At 38.8% G+C, this 23715-nt stretch overlaps 1 protein-coding gene across 1 annotated transcript in view; it reads right to left on the bottom strand.

Annotated features, from left to right (window-relative positions):
* LOC127862733 (trifunctional enzyme subunit alpha, mitochondrial-like) overlaps positions 1-23715 on the bottom strand; it is a 45498-nt gene that overhangs the window by 17564 nt on the left and 4219 nt on the right. Inside the window, exons 3-15 of the mRNA XM_052401992.1 lie at positions 23108-23175; positions 21063-21196; positions 8549-8687; positions 6977-7096; positions 6706-6808; positions 5457-5526; positions 5013-5068; positions 4368-4543; positions 4003-4112; positions 3209-3308; positions 2580-2650; positions 857-992; positions 239-325 (exon numbers count right to left, since the gene is read on the bottom strand). Of these exons, the coding sequence (XP_052257952.1) occupies positions 239-325; positions 857-992; positions 2580-2650; positions 3209-3308; positions 4003-4112; positions 4368-4543; positions 5013-5068; positions 5457-5526; positions 6706-6808; positions 6977-7096; positions 8549-8687; positions 21063-21196; positions 23108-23175 (1370 nt within the window). The remainder of the gene's footprint in view (positions 1-238; positions 326-856; positions 993-2579; positions 2651-3208; positions 3309-4002; positions 4113-4367; positions 4544-5012; positions 5069-5456; positions 5527-6705; positions 6809-6976; positions 7097-8548; positions 8688-21062; positions 21197-23107; positions 23176-23715) is intronic.

The raw sequence follows: 23715 nt of genomic DNA, 5'->3' as shown, positions 1-23715 counted from the left end.
TTCTTCGAAAAGTCAAGCTAAAATGGTTATATGCACCCAGCATAAAGCCAGAACAGCCTGCGAGTAACTCACAGACTGTTCAGGTTGCATCCTGTTTGCTGCTTATATGTATATTGTGGTTGGAAATGGAACTTTTAAAACTTAACTCTTATAAGAAAAGTCATAAATTCAATATAATTTTCTAAGGGACTACAAATGTTTTAAAGTGCGTATCTGAGTGGTAAAGGGTTACACGTACCTTGTCTGGCCTGATGGATGCCTCGGCTATGCTGGTGATTGGAAGAGCAGAAGTGTTCGATGCAAAGATGCAATGCTCTGGGATTTTCTAAAAACCAAAGTCTTACAATGAAAATGAGCCACACTTAGTGAAAATGGGGCTTAATGTATGTGCGTAGTGTCCTCCCAGATTAACCTGTGCCATCCCAAGGTTAATCAAGGAGAAGACTTTCTGCCTAAACCAGATTTGCCCTAAGAAGAGACTTCCTTTAAACAAAACATACCTTAAAAGGGGAAAGTGTCGTCCCCGATTAGCCTGTGGGGACAGCACAAGCTAATGGGGGATGACACTTGACTTTAAGTCCAGTTTTCAAAGACTGTGGCTCAAATGTAAGCATTTTAAGAGGATAATTAAAAAAAATACAATCTACATGACGCATGTAAATGCTAAATTGTGCAAAAATACCTTTAACATTTTACGACGGAAGTTGTGTTCAATTCCAAAGCACATCGTGCAGATTTCAATGTTGTTAATATAAATAAATGAACACAGTTGTTTTGTTTACCAAAGTGCACAACATTACTTTCATCATTTACAACTGTTTTATATAATGTTTCAGGAAATATTGAGAGAAATTACCTGTTCCACTTCTCTTACAACTTTGTGTTTTAATTTGAGGTCCTCAAACACAGCCTCGACAATTATATCACATTTACTGAAGTGTTCATAGGTGATGGTTGGCTCCAGATGTGTCAATACCTGGTCTTTCTCAAAGCTGTTCAACAAATAATACATTTAGTGTCTAGTGTGAAACTCTTGAATCTGATATAAATAGAAATGTGTTACAGACACATAAAATGCATTACATATTCAATGGTGGACATAAAACAAACAGGGCCATAATTCAGCCCAAACTAGTCCAGGGTTTTTCCTGCTATTTAAAAAAGGCCGTAAAACGGCACGATCCCAAAGAAAAGGACCCGGTGACCTTGACCTTGAACCCAGTGACCTCAAACCTCATCAAAAGGTAGAGGTCCATGCAAGGTACCTGCATGCCAAATATGAAAGAGATCGGTAAAGTATTGAAGGCGCTATGAGAAACTGTAACAAAAGTGTGACGGAAAATCTATTATTATTAGCCTTGGTGACCTTGACCTTGAACCCAGTGACCTCAAACCTCATCAAAAGGTCGAGGTCCATGCAAGGTACCTACATGCCAAATATGAAAGATATCAGTAAAGTATTGAAGGAGCTATGATAAACTGTTAAAAAAGTGTGACGGAAAATCTATTATTATTAGCCTTGGTGACCTTGACCTTGAACCCATTGACCTCAAACCTCATCAAAAGGTAGAAGTCCATGCAAGGTACCTACATGCCAAATATGAAAGAGAGTGGTGAAGTATTGAAGGTGCTATAAGAAACTGTAACAAAAGTGTGACGGAAGTAAGGAAGGAAAGACAAACTGGCAACTATATGCTCCGCCCAAATTTTATCTCGGGGAGCATACAAATTCCAACAAAAAACACTTTTTGCCTTAACTGGATTTTCGCACAAAAGCGGAAAGTGTCGTCCCTAATTAGCCTGTGCGGACTGCAAAGGCTTATCTGGGACAACACATAACGCAATTGCATTTAACCCCCTTCTCACAGAGCACGGCTCATTTGTGTTTTCATATCAGTGAGACTGGTATGCTTGTCATAGAAATAACGCCCACTTTTAAATCAGTTCAAATCTGTATTATTTCACAGCAATATAGTGTTTTTGATGCTACAGGGTGTCTGTTTTAATATAGGTCTGGACAGTCTTGGATTTGAGAGATAAATATATCAACAATAGAAGGATCTGGGTCTTGCCACAGAGTTGGATCTCATGTCCTGATATAGTCCAAGGATTTTTTTTAATATCATCTAAAATCATAAACATCATAAACACTAGTTTCGAAATCACAAACAAAACTTAACTGTCACACTTGTTTGCTTATTTTTTTAAATTCCTAAACAAGTGATGTCATCAAGAAATTAAAGACTTACAGTGTTCTGCCGTGAATCTTTACTGTTGGGGACAGGGACCGTTTAGGGTTAAAAAAGTGGGGACAAAATGGAAAATCTGGGGACACAGAAATATATTTGTAGCAGAATTAAATTTTCAGAAACTAATTACCTTTTACTTGCACTTTTAAATTTGCTTGATTTCTGCAAGTCCTGCGCCCGCGGACCCATGTACGGAAATGGGTGGGGACAAATCTTTTATTTTTGCGCCAAAAACACAAGAGCGCATCCACGGCAGAACACTGGACTTATATTGGACGTTAATATAAATATGATTAGTGAGAAATGGTCACTACTATTGTAGAATTTTACCTTGTAATTTTTTTCCGCTGCACCTTTGTGTCAAGTCCTTTGATAATTTGATCTTCACCTCTAGACAAACCCTGAAATAAAAAACAAAACAAAATGTGAAGCTGTACCAAATAAGAGCAAAATCAATTAAAGACACAGAAGGTAATGATAAAATGTTTAATGAAAACCAGTGGGTATTACACTAGTTGAATGAATCTATGTACCTCCACAGTGTTAAAATAAGGGGGCTAGCTTTGAAAGCAACTGAGCCGAGTTCTGGGAGAACTGGGCTTAATGCATGTGCTTAAGTGTCTTCCCAGATTAGCCTGTGTAGTGAAAGTAAGCTTATCAGGGACGACACTTTTCTCTTTTAAGGTACATGTATTGTTCGTTTAAAGGAAGTCTCTTCTTAGAAAAAATTCAGTTAAGGTGGACAAAGTTGTCCCTGATTAGCCTGTGCAGACTGCTCAAGATAATCTGGGATGACACTATTAGCACATGCATTAAAGCCCGTTTCCCAAAATGTGACTCAAATGTTGACTGGAAGCCACTGGGTACTGAACTAGTTAAATAGTTCTTTAAGAAGGCAAGCTATGAAAGAAATGAATATATTATCAGATTACTCATCAGTTGATAAGAATGTCCCGTACCTGTGTTGTGACGTCCTTTAAGATGACATCTATGCCTTTGTCTATGGAGACCTGGGCAATACCAGCCCCCATCAGGCCAGCACCCAGCATACCGAGAGTCCTGAAGAAGCAAAAAAGGAGTCCCGAATGTGCCTAGCGCTAAACTATGCTATATAAAAATTGTATATGGCCCATACTTAGTGTAGTTTAGCACTAACCAATTGAAATAATGTACATATAGAACATTGTGTTTCTTTTGCAATAAATAAATGAAGAGTTTGATAGCTACTAATTTTTTCTTGAAAGACACCAAGTGGTTATATCAAGGAATCTGTGTGAAAAAGCGCCTCATAAGAAAAGCGTTTCTATAAAATCTAGCTTAAATAAACCAGATGAAACATGTTCAAATGCCACCTGATCTTTCAGTTACACACTGCTATGATGGAGACAGTGATCAGTCAATTTCTTGCAAGGAATTTTAGCATAAAAATATATTTAAACAAATCAAATGAGCCTTATGCTAGGAAAACGGGGTTTGATGCATTTGCATTAAGTGTCGCCCATATCTGCCTGTGAAGTCCTTAAGGGCTAATTTGGGACAACAGTTTCCACCTAAACTTGATTTTCACTTACAAAATACTACCTTTACATGAAAAATACAGTAAAAGCAGAAAGTGTTGTCCCTGATTTGCCTGTGTGGACTGTACAGGCTTATCTGGGATGACATTTTAAGCATATGCATTAAACCCCATTTTCTCAGAGCACGGCTAAATTATTTTCCACTCAGACAACAAGATAGTAGACTTGACACATACTTGACCTCTCGTTCTGGCTTGCCAAACTTGTTTTTCTTCAGGGCTGTCTGACCATTGAACAACCCAACCAGGGCCTTGCTTTCTGGGGTCATGGCTAACTCTCCAAAGGCCTGACAATATACATATACACTAGTGGGAATGCTTTTTTACCATTTCAGTGTTTTTGTTTGCCTAAGTGGAAAGAGTACCGGTACGGCACCAATCAGGAAAAATATGTATGAAAAACCATGACATTGGGAGCATTTGCGTTTTAAGGAATAGTGTCAAAAGGAAAATTGTGTTAAAAATATGTGAACTCGTCATAACTGCAATAAACAGCATCACCTATAATGAACTAAACCTACTCCACAAAAAAAACTATTCACCTTGGCCTCTGCCTCATATCCTGCCCTGGGCCCTTGCTGTGCCCCCGTCTTGGCGACCTCAATGATCCTTAGAGGGGCTGGGTACTTGCCCTTGGTCTGTTTCATAACTGCATCTTTCACTCCCTTCTCCCAGAATATGTTGCCCAGTCGCGAGCTGGCAAACATGTCAATGTACTCTGAAACATAAAAGCAACTTGCAGACCGGTCAGAGCTGGGGTGTTATTCACACATAAGTGAGCCTCACTCAGGGACAATGGGGTTTTATTCATGCTCATTAAGTGTCTTCCTGTAGTGGATTTTCACAAAGAAAAGACTTCCTTGTAAAAAAAAATACACAATAAACGTAAAAAGTGACATGCTGGCTGAACAAGCTAATATAGGACAAAACTGGATGAACACGCATTAAACCTCAATTTCCCAGAGCATGGTTCATATCTTCTTATGGTAAATTGAAACTTATGTTTCTGGTAGTTTAATGTAAAGATCATTTTACATTTTAATAACAAACGCATTAACACAGCTGTGATGTTTTTTTAAACTTTTTACAACTTAACAACTTCAATTAAGATTGTGCGTCTAATATGGATACTTCAATTAATTATTCAACAGAAAACTGTGAAAACCAAGAACTATTGACACACTTACTGTTGAGTCCTTTCTTGCTTCTAACTGGCTTTTTGATTGTTCCATCTGCTAGTCCCCTGTTGGATAAATAACAAAAAAATAATATATACAGAACATATAATTCAGAGGTTAACACAGAACAACACATTCTGGTAAATGTCCAATTAATACAAATGTGTCTTGATTTATTATATGTTCATAAATTTGGTCTTGTTCGGTGAAAACTGGGCTTAATGCATGTTCATAGTGTTGTACCAGATTAGCCTGGCTAATTGCACTTTCTACCTAAACTGGATTTTTGGCAAAAAAAAGACTCGTTTTAAACAAAAATACAATGAAAGCAGAAAGTGTCGTCCCTGATTAGCCTGTATACACTGCACGGGCTAATCTGGGATGACACTTTGCGGACATGGATTATGCCCAGTTTACCCAGAACAAGGCTTGCTAAAATCAACGAGTACTCACTTTGCAGTAAGAATGGCTTCCCTCTCAAGTTCTTCCATGGTATTTTCATTTGCACTTTTGATACCAACACCTGAAATACAACAGTACAACAGATCACATGAACACATGTACTAAATACTCAACACGTGTCAAAGTACAAATATATATATAAATCATGGACAGTGAAAACATCAAAAACCACAACTGAATATAAAGAATCGATATCCAACACCGCTCTTAAATATTTCATCCTGAAGAATGTATTGAAAGAAAATAGACATATTCCAATGACAATACAAACTAGAAATGGCGCGGAACAGGCCAAAGCGTATCCCCACGCCGCATGTTTGACCCAGGGTCACCCCAGGGTTGGTAATGGGGCCATGCATAGTTGAGATTGACCGTACATGTATTGTCATAAGAGAAGTTCAGTATCAATTAGAAGTGAATCGGTGTAGAAATGAAGAAGTTATAGTAAAAGGCAATTTTGGGTGGGTGTGGCCTATGTGGGCATGGCACCCCAGGGTTGGTAATGGGGTCATGCATAGTTGAGATTGACCGTATTGTCATAAGAGAAGTTCAGTATTAATTAAAAGTGAATCGGTGTAGAAATGAAGAAATTGTAGTAAAAGGCAATTTTGGGTGGGCGTGGTCTATGTGGGCAGGGCGCCCCAGGGTTGGTAATGGGGCCATGCATAGTTGAGATTGACCGTATTGGCATTAGATATGTTCAGTATCAATTTGAAGTAAATCGGTGTAGAAATGAAGAAGTAAATGTAAAATAACCTAAAAAATGAGTGAAAATCTCAGCCCTCGGTTCTAGTGCTTATAGTGTAGGAGGAGATAGTGGCCAGGACGGACAGACAGACGGACAAACAGACGGCGGAGATAACCACAATATCCCCACGCTTTTCAAAAAGCGTGGGGATAAAAAAATCTTAAAACAGAAAAATTTCAAACAAGAAGCCTGCTGAGCAGTAAAAAATTGGAAAAGTCAATTTAGATTCTAGTCTAGAGAGAAAGGAGAAAAGGTATCTAAAAGAGCTATGCTACAGTCTCCATGAAGGGGTCTTCCAAGTGATCAAAAGATTCCATGTTTGATACTCACTGCTCTCTCAAGATTTTCTTCACAGGCTGGTTCTGCCCAGGAATGAGACTCATGGAGTCTCAAAAAAGCATTTGGGTTTCGATGGATTAAAGCTTAAATAAATAGGTTGAAGCTATATTCAGTCAACATTATCAATTACATAACACCTTGTAAGGCACTTACCTATGGGTTCCACCACATGGTCAACTAGCCCAATCTTCTTCCCACTCTTGGCATTATAGGCTTTACCCGTCAACATCATCGGCATTGCAGTTTGGAATGGTAGCTTAAGTAAGGTTTGATTAAAACAAGTAAAAAATTAAAAATGCTTTACAAAATATTTTAACATGAAATATTCTTACCAATAGAAAGTGCAAAAGATGAAGGAAAGGTTTAATCCACACAAAATTCATAAAATTTCTAAATCTAGGATACATTTAATGTGATTCTATACCAGTTTGAGAAGTCTCTGTGTGCCCCCGGCCCCTGGCAGCAGTCCCAGCATCACCTCGGGCACTCCCATGGAGGTCTTCTTGCTGTTCACTGCTATACGGTAGTGGCACGCCAGGGCAGTCTATGAACAGAGAGACGTGGCTTCATTAGCAACCTTGTATGTTCAGGATGCAGGATCACGTGACTTTATAGTGTACACAAATGGATGTTAATGGATGTTAAGACACCGGTAAGGGGTGCCTTTTGTCAAATAACTTTTAAAAACAATTTTTCTGAAGAATTTCAACTAGTGCATAAAAGACAATTTTTCATGCAGCTTATTGCAATATGAAAAAAACATCAGAATTACTTTATTTAATAAGCCTGCGTGCCAAAAATTTGATATACACAGTTATGCTGCACGCAACCTGAAATTTTGGCACCGATTTTAGACATATTCAATAATGTATTCTTAAATCTTAAATCGGCACAAACTGCAAAAATACCTTAAGATTTATGCAAACATATTTCAATAACTTGAGATATTTGAAAAAAATAAGTTTTTAATTGTGTGTAATCATTCTGTCCAGCCCGTGTGTAAACCACTGTGAACCCTGTTGATCCTGCACCCTGTGTTTGGGAATGAAGAAAGCACGGACGCACAAGCAAATCTGAGATTTTTCTTACGAACCAATCATTTTCTTAATTTGCTGGATTTTGGATACAGACAAAGCCTCTAACCAAATAAAGATTAGTTGCTTCCTACAAAAAATCATCTTAATATAACGATTACCTACACATTAAGGCCATTAAACTGTGGAAGTTTGAGTGAGATCCACCGAGAAGTCAGAGAAGAAAACCCAAGCTTCAGGACCTATGGACTGACCAGTGCCATGCTTAATACCTCCCAGTTACTGTTAAGTAATCTCTCACATACAAGCATGGTGTTTGTTATGAACATCATTAAATATTTGGTTCAATGAATTAAATAAGTAATAATTATTGGGAAAAAGCAGTATAATCTTAGAGATAGGTCTGGTTTTCTTCACCAATTATTTGCAAATGGTAGACAATAGGAGCCATGTTCCGGGAAAAGTGGATTAATTCATTTGCGGAGAAAGTCTTCCCAGATTAGCCAGTGACGACTCTTTTACTTTAACCCTTTCAGTGCGGGAACCGAATTTTAAAGGCCTTTGCAAACAGTTTGGATCCAGATGAGATGCCACAGAACGTGGCGTCTCATCAGGATCCAAACTGTTTGCTATTCTGATAGTATTCTTTGAAAAAAACTAAGAAAATGCTAATTTTAGAAATTCAGCAGACGACATTTTAGCAGACGACAAATTTCCCAGCATGCAAAGGGTTAATGGTATTATACGTTTAAAGGAAGTCTCTTCTAAATGAAAATTCAGTTTAGGCAGAAAGTGTTGTTACTGGTAATGCCTGTGTCAACTGCACAAGCTAATCTGGGACAACACTTTACGCACATGAATTATGTCCCATTTTACTAGAACAAGGTACATGTCTACCTTGGAGAAGAAGAATGTAATCCAGTATTTATACAATACTTTGAGCAGTTATCAACAGTGCCAACCTCGAGTCCCCCTCCAAGACAAGAGCCGTTGATGGCAGCTACTACAGGGATCTTCATGTTCTCCAGGTTGTTGAACATGTCCTGACCATTGCGGGACAATGCTGTGGCCTCTTGTACATTCTTGCAGTCGGAGATCATACTGTAATGTGGCGCAATGATAAAACTGATTTAAAAAATAATAATCTTAAAATAATTTATCATAAAATGAATGCACTTTGCAAGTATGAGGTATGATCAGATAAAAAGAAACACAAACAAGAGTGCAAAACTGTCACAAGATACGCCCGTTTGAAGGTTTTGGACACCATGCTTAATGCTTGAAATGCACTAAGTGACCTCATGACCTAGTTTTTGACCCGGCATGACCAATATTTGAACTTGACCTAGATATCGTTTAGACACAACTTCTTACCAAATTTGGTGAAGATCAGATGAAAACTACTTCAATTAGAGAGCGGACACCATGCTAAATCCTTGAAATGCACTAAGTGACACAGTGACCTAGTTTTTTACCCGGCATGACCCATATTCGAACTTGACCTAGATATTGTCTAGATACAACTTCTGACCAAATTTCCTGAAGATCGGAAGTAAACTATTTCAATTAGAGACACCATGCTAAATGCTTGAAATGCAGTAAGTGACCTCGTGACCTAGTTTTTGACCCGGCATGACCCATATTTGATCTTGACCTAGATATAATTTAGACAAATCTTCTGACCAAATTTGGTGAAGATCGGATGAAAACTACTTCAATTAGAGAGCGGACACCATGCTAAATCCTTGAATTGCACTAAGTGACCCTGTGACCTAGCTTTTGACCCGGCATGACCCATATTTTATTTTGACCTAAATATTGTCTAGATACAACTTTCGACGAAATTTGGTGAAGATCCGATGAAAACTACTTCAATTAGAGAGCCGACACTGCTGTGGCCGCCGCCGCCCGCCTCCCAGGGGGAAACTAAAATACGTCCGGTTTTGAAACGGGCGTATAATAAGCATTTTTGGTAACAAACAATTTGAAGCAACTAGTTATTACTTCAAAGATTTACTTGATACCACATGCTTCAAAGCTGGATTGTTTTCAGGAAAATATTTCTTAGCTAACTAATTTTAATATTGTTTCATCATTTGATACATTTTTTCTAAAACTCAGTTTTTATATATCTCATTAATTGAAAAAATATGTTCCTAAAAAGGATCACTTGCACCTTTCTTCAAAAAGAGGACCACAGGCCTTCGGTCACTCTACTGAGACCAGAAGGAACTTAACTGTCCTGAGCAGCTTTTTTAATGTTTCCAATAACTATTTAAAAACACAGCTAAGGCATGATCAAAACTAATGCTTTGCACAAAGATAGGACTAGAAATGTTCAATTGTTGGAGTGTTCATAACCTTTTCCTATAGCCATATAAGAAACCTGCATCCTGTCCTGTTGCAATATTTTTCAACAGACTGGAACCATTTTATAACTAAGCTGAGATATCATAAGAACAAATAGTCTGAGACAAGTTTCATGAGGATTTTGCAAAAAATGCGACTTCAAGACTGTTCACAAAGTTTCCCTAGAGTCATATTAGAAAAACTACCCCACCCCCAGCAGCCATTATTTCCACTGGACTGAAAACATTTCTAGTCCCATTCTGAATCTCAACAAGAGCACCCCCTTGCGGGTGCAAACCGCTCATCTATTTTTCTTTTTAAAGGTGAAGGGAACAATCTCAATACTTCAATAAAACAAGAGGGCCATGATGGCCCTGAATCGCTCACCTGACTCATTAAGATCAGATGAAAACTATGACCTCTATTGTCTACACAATGTTTTTCTATGATTTGACCTAGTGACCAAGTTCCTGACTCTAGATGACCCAAATACAATCCCAATCCAGATTTCATCAAGATAAACATTCTGACCACAGTTCATAAATATTGGATGAAAACTGTGACCTCTATTGTCAACACAAGGTTTTTCTATTTATTTGACCTAGATTTTTACCCCAGATGACCCAAATACAATCCCACCCAGATTTCATCAAGAATTCTGACCAAATTTCATAAAGGTTGGATGAAAACTGTGATCTCTAATGTCTACACAAGGTTTTTCTATTATTTGACCTAGTGACCTAGTTTTTGACCCCAGATGACCCAAATAAAATCCCAACCCAGATTTCATCAAGATAAACATTCTGACCAAATTTCATAAAGATTGGATGAAAACTGTGACCTCTATTGTCTACAGAAGGTTGTTCTATTATTTGACCTAGTGACCTTGTTTTTGACCCCAGATGACCCAAATACAATCCCAAACCGGATTTCATCAAGATAAACATTTTGACCAAATTTCATCAAGATTGGATGCAAACTGTGACCTCTACTGTCTACACAAACAAATTGTTGACGGTCGGACGCACGGACACACGCAGGCACGCACAACGGACGCCGGACATCACACGATCACATAAGCTCACTGTGTCACTTCATGACAGGTGACCTAAAAATATGTGTCGGAGATAAACATGAACAGTTGTGGTTAAAATCCCATAGAAACAAGGGCTGTTTGTAAAACATGCATGCCCCCCTATATGGGCTATAAGTTGTAGTAGCAGCCATTGTGTGAATACGTTTTTTGTCACTGTGAATGGTGGTGGTGGTGGTGGTGGTGGTGTGTAGTAGTAGTAGTAGTAGTAGTAGTAGTAGTAGTAATAGTAGTTGTAGTAGTAGTAGTAGTAGTAGTAGTAGTAGAAGTAGTAGTAGAAGTAGTAGTAGTAGTAGTAGTAGAAGTAGTAGTAGAAGTCGTAGTAGTAGTAGTAGTAGTAGTAGTAGTAGTTGTGGTAGTAGTAGTAGTAGTAGTAGTAGTAGTGGTAAAAGTAGTAGTAGTAGTGGCAGTAGTAGTAGAAGTAGTAATAGTAGACGTGGTGGTGGTGGTGGTGGTGGTGGTGGTGGTGGTGGTAGTAGTACAAATTTTTTAAATAAAATTCATTTTAATTATTAAATACTTACCTGTTATCGTATGCTTATACTTTCCAAGGGGAAATAACTCATCCGGAATTTTAACTGGGAATCCGCCACCTCAATACCGTAATACAGGCCAGGTTAAACATAGTGCAATGCAACCTAGCCAAAAATCGGTAACCAACCCTCAATATTCTTTCAATATATATACAAAAATATTAATCGAATAGCGGGGTGGGAGGTGGGACTTACCGATAACAGGTAAGTATTTAATAATTAAAATGAATTTTATTTAAAAAATTTGTTTTAATGTCATAAATACTGACCTGTTATCGTATGCTGATTTTGCAGCTGCGGTGGGAAGGTTCGTATATATTTTCCCAACACAGTAGAACCCATAAACAGGGTTATCAGCTAATGATATCAAGTAATCTTCGTTAAAACGGTATTAATTATGACTTCTCGGACAGAGTAATATGTCTATGTCGTAAAGAAGACACTACCGTTAGTGAAACCACAACAAGCCCAAACGTATACAAATTGTATTGTTGGCACTTCAGAAAACGAAGATAAAAAGATGACAAGGTGGTCGGATTCCTCCAGTAAACAGCTTAGAGCACGTCAAAAAGTGGGGTGTGATTAATATATGCCCACAAAACAGACAGAGCTCTTAATTCATGCGGTCAGATCCTAAACAGGAATGAATCCTTAGATAGGATAAGATTAACTTTCCTTAGTCGAGGTCTAACCCCGAGAAATAGAAGCCGCAGACACATCTCCCCCCCCCCTTTTTTTGGGGAAATGAAGAGTCTCTTTGAGAACCTCGAATGGACTTCTGACTAACACTGCTGAGATAGAACTTCAAAGCCCTGATTGCCCAAAGAAGTTTATCCTCATCTTCATGACTACCAGTTTAAGAAAACTTGGAAACTTGAAGGTAGAAGCCATATAGAGGACTTGATATTAAGCAAGGAATCCTGGCTGACACAACAAAGTGAAAACGACAATAGATCCAACTGGAATTGGTCGTATTCAACAGAAAAAGCATGAATTTCACTTCTCCGTATGGTAAAAGCCATAATAAGAAGGAAAACCGTCTTAAAATTATATTGGAACTGTTAATAAGCCTGATGAAAAAGGTTCATAGGGAGCTCATTAAGCATCCCAACATGTTACACAAGTCAAAACCGCTCAAGAAGGTAAAGGAACGAAAAACATAGTGTTGACATTCCATAGTTTAGATCAGTTCCAAAATAGGTAAGACAGCACAGAGTTGCGATGACTTACACAAAACAAGGTATACGAAAGCATAATCTCTATCCTTTGATGAAGAAAAGAACAAATTTCTTATCATCAAGAAAAAGATGAGAAAAACCTCTATGTATCTAGCAGAGTGATTAAGGTAATAACTATGCTCTCAATTACCCAGTAAAAAATGAATTTCCTTAGAACCTTTATACAGTTCTGATGGAATTATCCTTGCACAAGTAACAAGGATTGAAACTCTAACAGAAAAACGTTCTTCTGTAGAGATAACTAAAAGTTATTAATGGCCAGACATGAAGTGGCACATGTTTGGATCAGTAAAAATATGTCTCAGTGAGATATGATATTTGACCTGTGAAGAAGTTTCCTGAAAATAATTGTACAGGAGACTTAAAAGGTCGTAGAACCATAATCCCATGGTTCATTAAGTATATTTCATGAAATTATGGCAAAAACTCAGTTATTGCAAAAACTCACCAAGAAGGCAAGATATTCCAGTTTATGTCAATGGACGAATGTATAACAATCCCACACCCTGCTGGATCGATTTCTGTGAACTGCATTGTTGACGTTGTTCAGCATACCGGTATACACTGCGATATACGATCGCATAACGCTAATAACTAGCGTTTGATGATAAACAACATTCTTTGATATACTATGTACACCATGCAACTCGTCTGCAACTTCACTGCCGCGCATGCGCAATTACATTATTGAACCCAACGGAAAAATAATTCGAAAGAAAGAACTGCAGGACAAAAGGTCCAACAGGGCGTTGAGACGAACTGGTATGAGAAAGACGATAGAGAAAATTTGTTGTTCTTGCAAAGAACGAATAAATTCCTGATTTCCAGTTACAAGGAGTGATAATATGATCACCTCCGTGTCTGTAAGTAAACCACGACCGATGTGTGATAGTTGAAACCATCACAAAGGAATCGTGAAAATGTGTTGTAAATGAAAAACAGCTAAAAAGAATTTTCGCTTTTCAAGATGTAGATGTGCAGGTGATATTCGTTAGGATACCACATAATTGAGAAAATCAAGATACGTTGTTCTATGTGATCGTCCATAACCTTATCTGCTCACATCTGTATAAGATGTAAGGAAGGTTGTGGTAGAATAAACTATATTCTTGCCAAGATAATCTTCTAGTCTAGACACCACTGAATAGTGGTAAATAATGACAAAAAGATGGAAATCTGTGTCATTAAATAATCCCGAGATTAATACAATTATCTTAAAAATAAAGCTGAAACGGACGTAAGAAAAGACGTCTCAGCAGAAGGACCGGTGACCGGACCGGTAAATACCGACCGGTGACCGGAACCATTTGTCAAGGATGGGTGGGCAAAGAAACCACGGCAAGCCGAACTTTCCCACTCCAAACACACTTGAAAATTGGTAGAATAGGACAGTGTTTAACACTTATAAGTTTATGACCTATCTACAGAATATAGCCTCTTCTTGAACCAATAACAGGCGCCTTTAAAATCCTGGATAATACAGGTCGCAAAGTCATCGATTTGCGAAGTACGGAAATATGATTGATAGTGGTACCTCCGGAATCGGAGGTGTGATGGCAGAAAAAGGTGAAAACCCTAGGGGTAACCTTAAGCGGGTCCACGCTTGCCGGTAGAATGCATGGAAGTCTTAAATTCTGACTTGATTAATCCATTTACTTCAAGACTTCTAACCTGGACGAATTCCGAAAGGAATACGACCAGTTATAGGAAGACGGCCTGTTATGGCCAGAAGTGTAATAGAAGAATAACTTTAAGATGAGGTCCCTCCAGATCCTAGGATCTAAGATCTGAGTTCAATAGGTCCTAAGCCATCTACAAGACTGTAGCCGCTATGCGGTCAATCTGATAGGCAAACCTATGTATCAGAACTCTTGTTGATTCCAGTAGCTTGAAAATATGCACTGCCGTAGGAGCAATAGAAAAGCAGAAGTCGATACAAATGTCGTCTTGCTAATCCTGCTAGCGTCATTAATGTGTCCCAACTGTTCCGTGACACTGACTGCAAAGTCTGTAGCCGACAGGTAAAGGCGGTTAAAACAATTCATCCTTCGGGTCTCGAACATAAATTAATAGAGGTCAAATAGTAATGTTCGACCTCAATGCTAGTCTCCGAGCCCACTTCAGCCGATCTATCTGCAAGACCAGTAGTCTGCATGTAGCCGGTTGAGATAGAAGTACAAATAACAGATATAGCATGATTTGGTAACCGTCGCCAGTAGAACATCAGTATTGAAAAACACAAAAAGTCATGTAGATTGTTGAATCCATAAAATATAGTATTCAATACAATCATAGCCAGGGGTATACAACTATGTAATGTAGACGATACCCGTGATACTAAAAATTGACCGATGAAAACACAGTGGAATACCGGTAATTGGTAAGTGGTGACCGAACCGGACCGGTCAATGACCGGTAACTGTAGCCCGGTGAACGGACCAGTCATAATATGACCGGTGACGTTACCAGTTAAAGACCGAAAAATGGTGGAATCCATATGGTCTGTTATCAATGTCAAGCACTGCTCGGAAAAGAAGATCATGCCAAAAAAAAAAATCCAATCCGATGGCGATGAGACATCACTTATTCTGACCGGTGATCAGTGATCGGTGATATGACCGATGAATGGTGACCGATGTCCGGTGATCGGGACCGGTATAATATAACAGCGTCAGAATGGAAATATCTGGTGCAGAAGAATGACCATCCACGAAGTCATCTGATAATGTTAACCGGAAAACAACGGTAGATTATCAGTATTAATAGGCATAAGTGTCCTTGTAGTCGTAGTGGAGAAAAGAACAGCTTATCCCGAAGCCTGAATGTTAAACGAACTAGTGTTCGTATACAACTACGGCTCGGTGACTGCATCATGTGTGGATGCCATAAGAAGAACCATCACACGTGGAATGGAGACATGATATTCCTAAAGGAATAAAATGGAGAACGTCGATATGACCAGTAGGTTCATTAACGCCTACGTGACAAGTGGCGACATCCATATAACTTCGATGCCGAAATATTGTTCGGCTACGCTGGAAATATTGTCTTCTACAATATTGTCTCCGTGAGCATTGACATGATCGCTTACGAGCGTATCAACGCCGAGAACTGCTCAATGAAGGAGAGGTATGTTCGATAAATATCCAGTGGTGCTCAATGCAGTCCGCTGATGTCTACGTGAAGGTTGACGACGTCCTCGTTTCCTGGGATGTCGAGATCTGGATCGGCCGAGATGTGGATCGGCTGCGATGAGACCGAGATCTTCTAGAATAACGTCTCCGTGAGTGACGACGTGATCGCTTACGAGAGCCGCGACGATGAGAACTGCTCGACGAAGAAGAGCGTGTCCGATGTCTAATCCTTGATGAAGACGATGTATTTAACGAAGAATAGGAGAATAATTCAATGAAGAAGACCGAGTTCTTCTTCTTGACCGGTGACTGGTGTTATCGGTGGCAGGCCTAACTGATGACTGTTGATCGGTGACCGGAGCGGTGATCAATGACCGGACCGGTGACCGGACCGGACCGGTGACATGACCGGTGACCGGACCGGTGACATGACCGGTGACCGGACCAGTGATCAATGACCGGACCGGTGATCGGACCGGACCGGTGACATGACCGGTGACATGACCGGTGACCGGACCGGACCGGTGATCAATGACCGGACCGGTGACCGGACCGGACCGGTGACCGGACACATGACCGATGACCGGACCGGACCGGTGACATGACCGGTGACCGGACCGGACCAGTGACATGACCGGTGACCGGACCGGTGATCAATGACCGGACCGGACCGGTGACATGACCGGTGACCGGACCGGCGGGTCAGACGTCGATCAATGGTCCGTGATCAACGTCCCCGGTGACGTACCGGTCATATCATGACCAGTGTTGTCACCGGATAATGACCGTATGGCGGATGCCAAATGGTCCGGCATTGGTCGATGTCCTTGACCAATGCCATCGGGCAAAGACCGGCTGACGGGTGTCGCCATATGGTCTGATGTTGACCGACTGTCTAAGAGACTTAGCATAGTACGGTCGCGATCGTGCCCGATACCCGGTGACTGATACTGCAACTATCATCCATGATCTGCGAAGTCACCGGGTATTTATCCACTCTTGTTTCTGCGACCATCATGTAGTCGAATATATGAAAAACAAGAGCAAAGCATATTCAACCATAAACTGGTCACAGACCAGATTATCATACGGCACATAAAATCATTATTTGACCATAATGAAAATTATAATAATACTGCCGTAGATCATAAATTAAACAAAAGTTTAATTCAAAACAGATGAAAAATAAAATGACGATCAATTAGATTGTCATACGGAACGTTAAAATCATTATTGCACACAATGGCAAATGATAAACAATCTGTCAATAGAAGAACACACTTTGCACGATCTCGTAACACATTAGAAGAACATGCTTTGCACGTTCTAGCAATGTATTAGAAGAGCACGTTTTGCACGTGGTCGTTCGCGCCTGAAAACACCCAGCATGGTAGAAATAAACCATTGTTCGATAAAAACAAGCATGGCTTACCTTTTACAAATGAAACAAAATCCATTAAATCCACACAAATTAATCCGAATGAGAAATAAAAAGATAAATAACACAATTTATTTATTCAAAACCCCAATCAACCAAGTGAAAAACAATATTTTAATTCAGAGCCGTAAAAGACACGTATACACCTGGTTGATCCGGAAAGAATATTGAGGGTTGGTTACCGATTTTTGGCTAGGTTGCATTGCACTATGTTTAACCTGGCCTGTATTACGGTATTGAGGTGGCGGATTCCCAGTTAAAATTCCGGATGAGTTATTTCCCCTTGGAAAGTATAAGCATACGATTACAGGTCAGTATTTATGACATTAAAACTAGTAGTAGTAGTACTAGTAGTAGTAGTAGTAGTAGTAGTACTAGTAGTAGTAGTAGTAGTAGTAGTAGTAGTAGTAGTAGTAGTAGTAGTAGTAGTAGTGGTAGTAGTAGTAGTAGTAGAAGTAGTAGTAGTAGTAGTAGTAGTAGTAGTAGTAGTAGTAGTAGTAGTAGTAGTAGTAGTAGTAGTAGCAGTAGCAGTAGCAGTAGCAGTAGCAGCATTACAAGACCAATACTTAAGAATGATCAAATGGGAAAAGGTAACATAGCACCAGCAGTAAATATGGGGCTCATTTACAGGTCAGATTTGGAATCTCTGCTGTAAAATGAGATTTTGAATGAATTAAAGGGAGGCAAATCTGTAATAAAAAGAACATGCATAAACCGTAGTTGTTTCCCTTGTTTGAACCATGCTAAATCCTTACAAGTTTGGAAAGAATTGGATGAAAAATTTGGACTTTATTGCATAAACACCATTTTCTCAATTCAAGGGGAGGTAATTCTGTACTTCATGGACCAATAATGCTCATTTTTTGTAGGGTTTGTGTCCTCATTGATATAAAGACACTGTGCAAATTTGGAAAGGATCGGACAAAAAATGTGGAAGATTTTTGAAAGTTTTCACAAAATAGGCAAAAACAAATAAACATGCAAAGTTCAACGAGCTCCTGCGGCCATGTTTTTTGACGAATCAAATTTCTTTGAACAACTTTTTCAGGGGAGCCCTCAAAGGTCATCCCTGTGAAATTTTTTGAAAATCTGATGAGCGGTTTCTGACAAGAAGATTTTTTAAGGTTTTTACCATATATGGTCATGGCGGCCATCTTGGTTATGTGATCAATTTTTTTTTAACAATTCTTTTGTCCCATGACCAAGGGATGCTCCACATGAAATTTAGTTGAAATTGGCTCAATGGTTTAGTAGAAGAAGATGTTTACAAATTTGTATACGGACGGACGGACGCCGGACGCTGAGTGATCACAATAGCTCACCTCGAGCTATCGCTCAGGTGAGCTAAAAAGATGGATGGGTGGGGTGGAGAGGGGTGTATAGTGTGGGGGTGTGGTCATTTATTACATTATCTTCCAAAAATAAGAAATAAAAATGCAAAAACAAAATCAAAACAAAAAATATGTTTAGCAGAAACACTATGTTCACTTCTGCGCCGCTTTTAGTTTTTTTTACCTTTGACCTTGAAGGATGCATGACCTTGACCTTTTACCACTCAAAATGTGCAGCTCCATGAGATACACATGCATGCCAAATATGAAGTTGCTATCTTCAATATAACAAAAGTTATTGCAAAATGTTAAAGTTGGCGCAAACAGACCAACAGACAGACCAACAGACAGGGCAAAAACAATATGTCCCCCGCTATAGTAGTGGTGGACATAATAATTTTTTTTTGGGGGGGGGAGGATTCTTGGGTGGGATAGTGTGACGGTTTTTCAAAAATAAAATAATAAAAATAAATATTTTTGTTTTTTAACCATTTAAAAAAAAAAAGGGGGGGGGGGAGGGGGTTGGGTGGGGTCGGGGGGTATAGTGTGGGGTGTGATCATTTATAAGATGATCTTTAAAAATAAAATGAAAAATAAAAATTGTTTTTTTTAGGGGGTGGGGGGGGGGGGGGGGATTCGGGGGGGGGGGGGGGCATGGGGGATGGTTTGGGTGGAGTCTTTTGTAGTATGTCATGTAAGAGTTGTTTTGTCAAAGTATCAATCAAATCTGATCATAAATAACGAAGTCGTGGCAATTTTTGCAAAATTTAATTATTTGACCTTGATTGAGAGTCAAAGTCATTCAAACGTCAAGGTAAAATTCCACTTGCCAGGTACAGTACCCTCATGATAGTATGAAAGTATTTGAAGTTTGAAAGCAATAGCCTTGATACTTTAGAAGTAAAGTGGATATAAACACAAAGTTTAACCATATATCCAAAGTCAAAAAAGGGCCATAATTCCGACAAAATGACAACCAGATTTATGCAACTTGTTCCGTACAGTCCCCTTATGATAGTTTGTGAGTGTTCCAAGTCTGAAAGCAATAGCTATGATACTTTAAGAGTAAAGCGGCCTAAAACACAAAACTTAACGAAAATTTCAATTTTCTAAGTATAAAGGGGCCATACCGGTAATTCTGTCAAAATGCCAGTCAGAGTTACATAACTTTGCCTGCACAGTCCCCTTATGATAGTTAGTAAGTGTCGCCCCTTATGATAGTTAGTAAGTGTTGCAAGTATAAAAGCAATAGCTTTGATACTTTAAGAATAAAGTGGACCTAAACACAAAACTTAACCAAATTTTCAATTTTCTAAGTATAAAAAGGGCACATAATTCTGTCAAAATGCACGCCAGAGTTATCTTACTTTGCCTTTCCCGTCCCCTCATGATAGTAAGTAAGTGTACCTAGTTTGAATGCAATAGCTTTGATGCTTTATGAGAAAAGTGGACCTAAACACAAAACTTAACCAAATTTTCAATTTTCTTAGTATAAAAAGGGCAAATAATTCTGTCAAAAAGCACGCCAGAGTTATCTAACTTTGCCTGCCCAGTCCCCTCATGATAGTAAGTAAGTGTACCAAGTTTGAATGCAATAGCTTTGATACTTTATGAGAAAAGTGGACATAAACACAAAACTTAACTGGACGCTGACGCCGACGCCAAGGTGATGACAATAGCTCATAATTTTTTTTTCAAAAAATAGATGAGCTAAAAAGTATTTCCCCCCAAATGACTGCCTAAAATTCCCAAATCAAAGCCCACTCCCTCCCCTGCAAAAATATTTTTGTAAATTTAATTTATCAAATGTTCAGTTCTTCTCCCTATCCAGCACAGAGAGATTAACCTCAGCTGTTAAAATGTTACAAAAATATGTATTCTCAATTTGAGGGTTTGTGTATTATGCCAAAACTACAACACAGTTTCATAATTTTGGTTGATAGGACCCTATTTTTCCCAATTCAAAGGGCCACCACCCTACTTACAAAATGGTTAAATCAACTACACAGCAATTAGAAAGATTGTGCAGACTCTGCTCATATATTAATTTAAACAAGAGATTTGTTTGTCAGAAACACAATGCCCCCTACTGCCCCCTACTTTGAAGCCATATATTTGACCTTTGACCTTGAAGGATGACCTTGACCTTCCACCACTCAAAATGTGCAGCTCCATGAGATACACATGCATGCCAAATATCAAGTTGCTATCATCATGTTGCAAAGGTTATGACCAAGGTTAAAGTTTTGGGACAGACAGACAGACAGACAGACACATACAATGACAGACAGACAGACAGACAGGCCAAAAAAAATATACCCCCGATCTTTCGATCCGGGCATAAAAACAAGCAAACTTACTTAATGTCAGCACCAGCAATGAAGCAATCTGCTTTCCCAGATATGACGACCATGCCTTTCACGCTAGGGTTGTTTGTAATCTCCTTGTACACCTCCTGGAACTCTGCCATAGTGCCGCGGTTCAGTGTGTTCACCTGGTGAAAGTACGAATAGTGAGAACAGGCTTCCAGATGGTTACAGAACCAATAGAGAAAACAAGACTCTTTATGGGAATAAGGTTCATAATGAAAAAAAGCAGAACAGGTAAACGTTTTTTAATGTTCACAAATTGAACTTATTTAGTCATACACGATACAGCCATTAACAATAAACTAAAAAACTACTTTCATGAAAATGATGGGATTACCATTATAAACTGCAACTCCAATATAAGGCTCTCTGTTATAACGCTGAATCCAATATAACGCGGGTGGGTCTTGGATCCCGTTTTTTCTCCAACCTTCCATTTCTGATTCAAATCCATGTTATGCAACTTCATGTATTTTCAGACAATTCAAAGATGGCAGCGATCACATCTTGATTGCTTTATTCAACTGTCAGTTGAACTGATTTTAATCGCTTCGAGGTTACTACATGTGTTATTACATGTTTTCCCTATCAGAGCGGTTCGGTGCGCTAATTTCAATAAGTTAAGTGCAAGCGGGATAATTATAAAATTAAAGTTATTCAAAACGATAAAAACATTCTTACTTTGATATGATTGCAGTTTGACTATATTAAAGGAGCGGCTTTGAAATATACTGCGCACAGTATAAAACAAGTTTTTTTGTCATTTCATTATCATTCTAGTAATTAGTCATTTAATCTTTCAGTTCGTGTACGAGAAATTAATTAAATAATCCAGACTATTTATATACATGCTAACGCAGTGTAATTGTTAACAGAGATTCACTTTCATTTTTCCCGGTATCAGAAAGTCCCCGGAAAGAACGTTTTTTGCATGACGGTGTATGACGCAATACAAAATTTCTTTGTACATGTATCGTATTGCATTCAATCTTAATTTAAATTCTCTCATCCAATGAAAGCTCTGCCCCATAATGCACTGTTCTCTTTACACTTCTGAAAATGGCGTATGCATATAGTTGTGTTTGTGAAATTCATAAATATATTTATCGTCATAAATGTTCAAGATTATTATTTTTTAAGTGATGTTGTAACTTGATTGGATTATTGGATAAATGTGCACATAAGAAAAGCAGTATGTATACTGTTATCGATACGATTCGGTTTATATGCATGTATTTGCGGATGACAACATAGCATGGCAATACACAGGACCTATATTATAGGCTATACTATACCTGTTTTTATAGCCCCCTGCAATAAATGAGCTCAAAACTTATAACGCGGATCCGTTTATAACGCTGTTGCATGGCTTGGACCCCGCCATCCGCGTTATATTGGAGTTACAGTGTAGTGATTTCGGTAATCTGTACGACATACATAATTTATTAGTTAACAAGGGACAAAATTGTCACAAAACCAGGTTTTCATTGTGAAAAAAAATCTGATAAAGGGAGACAACTCAAACTGAACTTTTGAAATGAACAAACAAAATTAACCCCCTTTGTAAGTTTGTTTAAAAATAAATCTATTTTTAGTCGTGGCGACCTTGACATTGGAGATATTGACGTGATTCTTTCGTGCGACACACCGTCCCATGATGGTGAACAAATGTGCCAAATGATTTTAAAATCTCACAATGAATGACATAGTTATAGCCCAGACAAGCTCATTTATGGCTATTTTTTACCTTTGAACTCAAAGTGTGACCTTGACCTTGGAGATATTGACGTAATTTTTTCGCGCGACACACCGTCTAATGATGGTTAACAAATGTGCCAAATGATTTTAAAATCTCACAATGAACGACAAAGTTATGGCCCGGACAAGCTTGTTCCGCCCGCCCGCCAGCATTCGCCAATCTAATAACCAGTTTTTTCCTTCGGAAAACCTGGTTAATAAAAACTGGAATATGATTTGTACTTTTCCTTTATATTTGCCTTGAAGTATTAATCCCGAACATGAACAAATAAATTTACCTTTGCATCCTTTTCATCAAATTTGACAACAGCAATGCCATCTTTCACTGTGTAGGTGAGGTATTTACCTGTAGGGAGACAGAATGGGACATCTCAATTAAGACCAGAAATGGCGTGGCAGAGGCCGACCCGTATCCCCACGCTGCATGTTTGACCCAAGGGGCGCCCCAGGGTTGGTAATGGGGCCATGCATAGTTGAGATTGACCGTATTGTCATAAGAGATATTCAGTATCAATTGGAAGAAAATTGGTGTAGAAATGAAGAAGTTAGTGTAAAATAACATAAAACAAGAGATGTGTTTGTCAGAAACACAATGCCCCCTACTGCACCGCTTTGATTTATTAAAAAAAAAAAATCATTTGGCAGGTTCACTAATTACCTCCCTTTAAAGCTTATTACTTCCCTTGATTTGTTTTTTTTTTACCTTTGACCTTGAAGGATGACGTTGACCTTTCACCACTCAAAATGTGCAGCTCCATGCATGCCAAATATCAAGTTGCTATCTTCAATATTGCAAAGGTTATGACCAATTTTAAAGTACATACAATAAAATAATGAGTGAAAATCTCTGACCAGGTCCCACCCCAACCCCCATAACTTTTGACCC

This window comes from Dreissena polymorpha, chromosome 16 (genome assembly GCF_020536995.1).
Source record: "Dreissena polymorpha isolate Duluth1 chromosome 16, UMN_Dpol_1.0, whole genome shotgun sequence".
Lineage (NCBI taxonomy): Eukaryota > Metazoa > Mollusca > Bivalvia > Myida > Dreissenidae > Dreissena > Dreissena polymorpha.
Note: the sequence above shows the minus strand (reverse complement) of the source record. Positions and strands in the feature narration are given on the sequence as shown.